Source organism: Artemia sp. Qi Xiang Cuo, chromosome 2 (assembly GCF_049724085.1).
Source record: "Artemia sp. Qi Xiang Cuo chromosome 2, ASM4972408v1, whole genome shotgun sequence".
NCBI lineage: Eukaryota > Metazoa > Arthropoda > Branchiopoda > Anostraca > Artemiidae > Artemia > Artemia sp. Qi Xiang Cuo.
Window position 1 is genome coordinate 6,171,238 of NC_142795.1, and position 7,696 is coordinate 6,178,933.

A 7,696-nucleotide genomic window follows, 5' to 3' on the forward strand; every position below is an offset into this window, starting at 1 on the left:
TCGTGAACAAAAAAGTAAGCCGCAGCCTTTGAAAAACAAGCCAAAAATAAGCCAGACAATTTTTTGCCCAAAATTTAACTTAACTTTTAATGGTGTCCAAGTTTTGACGGCCGTTTTATAGAAATATTGAAAAAAACTATGTTTTCTAAAGAATTAAAGAGGCTGAGTTACAAGGTCAAAAATTAAAACGTACAGGGATTAGGAGGCACAGTTGGGGGCTGCCGCCCCCAAACCCCCGCTTTCGCAGCCTTTAAATATAAAAAAAATTTCTTTAAACTGAAAGTAAGGAGCGACATTAAAACTTAAAACGAACAGAAATTATTCCGTATATGAAAGGGGCTGTGCCCTCCTCAACGCCTCGCTCTTTACGCTAAAGTTTTTATTGTTTAAAAAAAAGAGTTGTGAGAAAGTCAAACTTTAGCGTAAAGAGCGAGGCGTTGAGGAGGGCACATCCCCTTTCATATACAGAATAATTTCTGTTCGTTTTAAGTTCGATTAACTCTTTAGAAAACGTAGTTTTTTTTCAAATAATTTCTGCCCGTTTTTGTACAGTTTATTACTTATCAAGATAAAGTCGGAAGAGGATGAAATTTTGCAAGTTTCTTAGTTTGAGATTGGGCTACAGAATGCGATTACCGCCGTCTCTCTGCGACATCTAGGACCTGAAATCGCTTAACATTGTGGTGGGTCGCCTCTTTATAGAGGCACAAGTGTGCCTCCTTGACTCACCTCTATTCAGGTCCTTTGATCCTACTGGCATTATCCACCTTTCAATTCGTTCCCTGGTTTGCGGAAGTTCAGTTCCAGTGTAGAGATTATTTTGAGGCAGCAATTAGTAGAATTGTGATAAACCGCTACCCCATGTGGAACTCTAGAGACTTTACAGAAATTCCCGCGCGCTATGTTCAGAAAATTCTCGACCGTGCTTATTTTCCTGTCCAACAGTTCAGGGAAAATTATTGACGAAGACACCCACCGGCTGGATTTCTCCTGTGTTAGTTTGAGCACTGTCCGTGTGTGCGCCGCAATTTCTGTATCCCATAATTTCACTGAGTCGGACCTCCGATTACTATAATGATACTCTATGACCCAATGCGTTTTAATTTCAAAATTTCGATTCAGTCTGAGGTTCTTTTTGGCGCAATAGAATTATTACCAGAAAAAATTCTTAAAATTGTGTCCCAGCCCTTATTTATTGGTTGGACATAATGATGCATTACTTAATAGCGACCGTAGCCCGCAGACAAAAACAAAAAAGATCATTATTTCATTTGTTTATTATAACATAGATACACAAACAAACATTAGATTATTGGATATTATCACTTATCGATTCATAAAATTGTGGAAATCACTCTGCGTAAAGTCAATGCTTCGGAATAAAATAATTTTTCCAATGCTAAATGCTAGTATAAAATGCCGTTAAAGGGCTACAAAATGTACACAAGGACCACAATCGTACTTTTGTCTTTATCACAAGTCCATTCCAGGGTCATAATTGGCTATCACAAACCACAATACGTCCCTGGGACCAAGAACAAATAAGCCTGAGTAGAATCTCTGTCTTTGGTCCATGAACTGACTATTGGATAACACGTAAAATCTGAGTGAAGGTGGAGCCGATTTAGAACTGGCTGAGCACTGAGTTGACGACCGTCTACTTTTCCTCATCGCCGCCTCACATTTGCAAAGAAAGGACCGTAGCAGGACTCCCGGCGTGTATGATAAGTGTAATCAAACACTTTCACTTGTTCTCACTCAATTTTTCTTCTCCGGGGCTGCACTGCGAAGAGCTAGTTGTTGAGTTAACGAATTGTCATGTTCCACACCAGCTCCACCTCCGCCTAAATTCGCCAGATATCAGCCGTATTTTATTCGACTCCGCATGGTTGTAGTATCGAGATAGAGAGACGAAGGTTCTTAGTCTTTATTTGTTCTTGCTGGGACGGATCTCCAGGTTCCTGTTTGATGAGCCACATTTTAACGAAGTCCGAACATTCCACCACTTTAAACATGGATGGGAAGTATCGTGGGCCAGATTGGGAATGACACGCGTTATAAATTTAGATACTTTTAAGTAAGACAAACTAAGAATTGAATTTTGCTGCTGTGCTGCGAGAGCCAACTCACTCATCGATTTCAGAAGTTTACAACTTATCCTAATTATATTGACCTTTAGCACAAGATAGCTGTCCGAACTCTGGCTGCCAGGCGTTGAGTGAGGGCGTACCTTTTAAGGCGCTTTATGACGGGAAAACTAAAAAAAAGTGGTAGTTTGGAAAAAAATGCTCCAGGGTGGAATTTTCGGTGACTAAGAATATTTGTCTTTCATAGCCCTTTAAGATTGACCAAATGCCTCTAAGATGTAACTGAGTTCATCTTCTTCCCTGTCAGCGTCAGGCGCAGCAGCTCTGCTAAATCATCCACTGTCAGACGCATTTTAAGCTCAATTTTTCAAAAATATGGACCTGTTGAATGAACTCATTTTGGCTGATGGTACGAATGACGAACAGCAGTGGCCACTGACAGACATCCACAGTCGAAAAATCCAAATTGCGTTTAGGATTGGTAAAAGCATTATATTCCAAAGCTTTGACGTTACACAGTTCATCATAGAAAACGCTCTCTCAACGACTGCGTTGCTGATAGGCAAACTCAGCAACGACAATGTCCACTTTGCCAAATCCTGAAAGACTGGCTCTCCAATAGGGTCGCAAAACTGAAGCACGTGGATCCAGAACTCAGAGGAGTCTTTTGGAAGTTCTCCGCCACAATGTTCATTCCAGTCAACCTCGAGCAGGCGTCTCCACTGGTTTTCCATGTCTCCAAATTCTGTCACTGGAATCACACTAAGAGGTAGGTCGGCGAATCTGGGTCTAGTCTGAGATAAATATATTGTCGGCGAGAGAATTCTCAATTTCAGAAGGGAATCAATGGCAAGAGGTAAACGTTTCAGAACTGACCTTACAGCCGTCTTGAGAAAGCCATGACAGCGAAGCTTTATTTCCTCTTTCTTCTCGCTTGGAAGATCAGCTTCGCTGAGTTCAGAAAGAAACAAATGCCCAAAGTCTACCCGGTTGACAGGAAGGTAGTAAATTAGAAACTCAAGGTTGACGTTAAGGGACGCTGCATACGGTCGAAGGATCCTGCGCAGGATGCACATTACCAAATCTTTCAGCTCTTGAAACAGACGAAATTGGTCTCCATTCAAATGTTGAAATAGTATGTTCACCCTCTGAAAGTCGGCCAATAGCGGTTTCAGAAAGACAATGTATAGATGGTTGCACTTATCACTGTACATTTCGTGTAAAGTTCTTGCAGTATAGCACCGCTCTTTTTCCTTGGCAATGCGGAAATGTGTTGTCAGTTTGAGGTATTGCTCATCAACTCTACACACTGCGGTGTATCGCGACAACCAGCGTGAACTTGAAGGGGCCACAATTTTAAGGGGCAAATTTCCATGATTTATCAGCCTATATATCTGGCCGTACGCTTCCCTTCGCAACGGGCTTACGCTAAACCACTTGTACGTTTCCGAGAGCATAAATTCTAGGTTGCTTGGCAACTCTTCCACCGCCTCGGAAGCGCACAAGTGCAGAGAGTGGCAAACACATTTGAAAAGCTGAAGGTGAGGTAACCCAGCTGCTTTCAGCTATGTAAATAGAGAGTGGTTTGCACCACACATGTTATTTGCCCCATCAGTACCAATACCAATCAGGTTTTTGAGAGGTACTTTGCACTCTGCAAGAAATTTTGTGAGTTCTGCGTGGAGTATAATAGCTGTAGTTGATGGAACTTCAACCATTACTAACGCAGTACACACTATCTTTTTCAACTTCGGGCTGTAATATCGAATGCAAATACACATGAACTTCTTTGTAGAGACATCAGTTGACTCATCCAGCATTAGAGAGTACTTACCATCTTCAATGACAACCACTATTTCCTTCAGGGGTTTCAGGTCCAAACACATTCTAAAAGAGAGCGGAACATACCGTTTTCTTTACCCTCACTGAGTCACAAATAAACCAAGAACCTTAGTTTTTCAGGATAGTAGAAAGATGGTCAATTTTTCTCATTGACGAATGACAGGCTATATGAGCAGCTAAGACCAGTTTCGCTTTCCGCGAAGCCAAGTTCGTCGACGTAATATCCCTAACTATTAATATCCCTAACTGCCCCATACCGATTTTCACGTTTGCATGATTCTGAGAAAACCCATGACCAGTTTGCTTCTTCCTTTGAGCATAATTAAACTGAAGTGATGCAAAGAAAGCCTCAAATATAAATAAATGTATTGTCTTTATGAAATAAAAGTTGGCCAGTAAATTATTATTACCTTAAATTGCATTGTCCCTAGGCTATCCTATAGACCTAGGCTACACCAACAGTAACAAAGAAATCAGACATCAAAGTAAAGGTAACTCGTCTACTTATCCTGCTCCTGTCACAAGCTGATGCTTATCACTGCTAAAAATGGGGGTGCAAACCATTCATATACACCAGCTATTTTTCTGTGGCATGTACCCAATGTTATGGTAGCCAATGCATTGAGGTACACACCTCAATTCATTGGGTACCCCCCCATACCGGTTAGGGATTAATTGTTTTATGTACAATCATCAATATATAATGTACTCTTTCACCACTGTAGTAGTGTACCACAGGATCTGTACCTCAGAATTTGATACCTACATCTAACCAACGGTACTACTCCATATATAGGAAAGCAGGACCTACTCCATATATAGCGTAGTAGGACCTATGCAATGTTTAACGTAGTACTGATTGTGGGGAGTAGCACTCAAATTCTTAGGTACAGATCCTTTGGGGTACTACTGCAGGGGTGAAGTAGTACATTATGTTGATGGTATTACATAAAACAATTTATATCCCCATCTGCCTCACAACGATTTTCGCTTTTGTATGTATTCTGAGACAAACCATGACTAATTTGCTTCTTCCTTTGAGCATATTTAAACTGAAGTAATGCAAAGAAAACCTCAAATATAAATAAATGTATTTTCTCAGACTAGGCCTAGACAAAAAGTGAAAACGGGTATGGGGGTACCCAATATATCGGTGGCAGTACTCAATGCATTGGGGTGTGTACCCAGTCGGCTAGGCTGTGTACCCAATCTGTTTGTACAGAAATACAATCCACAGAAAATAGCTAGAGTGTACATGACGACTCACATGAACTAAACAGTTAAACAGGATCTGTAGATGTTACAGACATGTCTGTTATGAGTTTGATTCCCGGCGCTATTCTATACTAATAAGTAACAACTAATATACTGTACCTTCAGCTGTAGTTAAACCCCATGAATTAATGGCTAATACTTTTTATGCTGTTGTTACGAGGCCACGTGTTTCTTAGGATTTGAAAACTTCACTGCATTGCCGCGGTTAGATTCGTATTTTGACAATAGAGTTAAAACGTGATTTTGACCTTTCGTGAGCATTCGTTCGTTCGAAAATCGGATGAATTGCCAAAAAATATAAATTCTTCCCGAAAAAGTAAATCACGCCAAGAAATAAGCCAGCTCAAAACATAAATAGCCAAGTTTTAAGCCACAAGCCAGTCCCAAAAATTTTCACGCCTGTTGCCAACAAAATAAGCCAGTTTGGCGTAGAATAAGCCAATCTGGCCACACTGCCATTGCACAACATGTGACAAAGTATTCGAAATTTGGTGCGAAATTAAGCTAAAATTTTAAATTGTAGTTTTGCCACTGGACCGGAATCATGAAGCAGTGCCGGTCGACTGAAAAGTGGTTTTTTGCGGTGTCCTTCTACTGAAATGGGGTGAAACTCTTGATGAATTTCGATGCCTGCAAAATGATTACTTTCGTTACTGTTTTGACCAAATCCTCAATTTATAGAACCAATTAACTTCTTACCACTTTTCTTGTAAACGCCTTGTAGCTAAACTTTACATTTCAGGGTACACTTTACACTGAAATTTGTACAAAAAATGTAAAAAGGGGAAGTGACACCTCTAGACCTCTTTTCCCAAATGCAGTGGCCAATACAGTCCTTAAAATTAAATATAAAGGTTAGTAGCAGATATTTGGCATTCGCATCCGTCTTTAATCACTAATAGTTTGTCAAAACCATCCATTTTTTTGGGAAAACTGGGACGGAAAACTTGAAATAGGAATCTAGTCTCTTCTGTTCGAAACCACCTGTAAAATTATTGATTTTTTTCCGTCACTTTTTTCGGAAAAGCAGTACACACTAAAAGTAGCATTATACACATAAAAAGTAGTATTATAAAGTCTGAAACTACTCCTCCAAATGAATATGATTGGTTATCTCACTTTACGGCTGAATTCTCACCCCCTGGTCCTGTGCTCGAGGATAAGTTTAATGGGGACCTTGATAAATGTTTTATATTGTGTAGGTCTAGGTACAGTTTTGTTGTAGGTATTTCTAATCTTGTTTGTTCTATTTTTAAATTACTTTGTCATCTGCAGCTACTGTTACGGATGGTCTTTAACTCCGGTCTTGTTCCACAATTATTTTGTAGGGGGGTAATGGCACCGATATGAAAAAAGGGGAAAAATCCATCTGAATATTTATCGTACTGTCCTATAACAGTGTCACCAGTTTTATGTAAATTAATGGAACTACTTGTAGTGGATATGCTCATAGATAAGTGGTCTACTCCCGACTCCCAGTTTGGTTTCAAAAAAGGGGTTAGCCGCGAGCATGTGCATTATATTCTTACTAATGTAATGGCAGAAGCACATGACTTAAATGAGAGATTTATACTCGCAAGTCACGACGAGCGCCAGGTTTTCGATTCGGGGATTCATTCCCAGCTACTCCTGTCGGCTCTTAAGCGCGCGGTTGACCAGTCTGTGATATTAGCATTTAGAAATATGTATAAAAATCTTCCAGTACAAATTAATATACCGTCAAATGAGGGTCCAGTTTTATCTTCCAAAATAGTCCAAGTGAAGAAGGGTATTAGGCAGGGTGCAATATCATCGCCTCTACTTTATAATAACAGCATTATAGAAGCGCAAAAGTATGTTAAACCAAGTTGTATATTTCGTGGTGTAGAGTTTACGTTATTACATTATGCAGACGATATTCTTAATATAAGTAGATCTTGAACTAGTATTGAAGAGAATTTTGATATTCTTAATGAAATGTATGGAGGGATTGGCCTGTCATTTAATTCTAGTCAAAGGGAGTTTATTGTTTTTAATGGTGATTACTCTGGTGCTGTTTGTAAATTTGGAAATCAGCAAGTTATAGGGTCTAGTTCCATCATGTAATTAGGACTGCCAATAAGCTCAGATATAATTTGTACTCGTGCTGGCCTACTTTGTAATTTTTCAGAAGAAGCAAGGAAAGCGTATGGTACTCTTGCTTCAACAAAGGGGCATTGCAGATGAGTATGCCAATATTCAGAAGAAGTTCCCCGTACCGGCTAAGTCTATTGCACCTACTTTCCCCCAATCCCCTCCATGGAATTGGTCAGTTCTCATGATAAATACTGATTTCTCAAAGTGGAATAAAGATTTAACCCCCATTGCTTTTGTCCAGAAAAAATTTGCTGAACTTAATACAATTACCTATAAAAACCACTTCCAAATATTTGTTGATGGGTCAAAAATGAATGAGAAGGTAGCAAGTGGTGCTTTCCTTCCTCACCTGAAAATTGCAATGGGCGAGAGATTAT

The 7,696-nt window shown here is 39.7% G+C and overlaps 1 protein-coding gene and 1 pseudogene across 1 annotated transcript; one reads left to right on the plus strand and one right to left on the minus strand.

Annotated features, from left to right (window-relative positions):
* Positions 1-2,446: 2,446 nt before the first annotated feature.
* LOC148954844 (uncharacterized) lies at positions 2,447-3,685 on the minus strand (annotated as a pseudogene).
* A 2,941-nt stretch (positions 3,686-6,626) lies between these two features.
* Positions 6,627-7,124, plus strand: LOC148954845 (uncharacterized). Its single transcript, XM_089105336.1, has one exon. The coding sequence runs from the start codon at positions 6,627-6,629 to the stop codon at positions 7,122-7,124; it is 498 nt and encodes a 165-aa protein (XP_088961462.1).
* Positions 7,125-7,696: the final 572 nt, after the last annotated feature.

What these genes read in the sequence shown, in the direction of transcription:
- LOC148954845 (XM_089105336.1), top strand. Translation starts at nt 6,627, where the DNA reads ATGGAACTACTTGTAGTGGATATGCTCATAGATAAGTGGTCTACTCCC.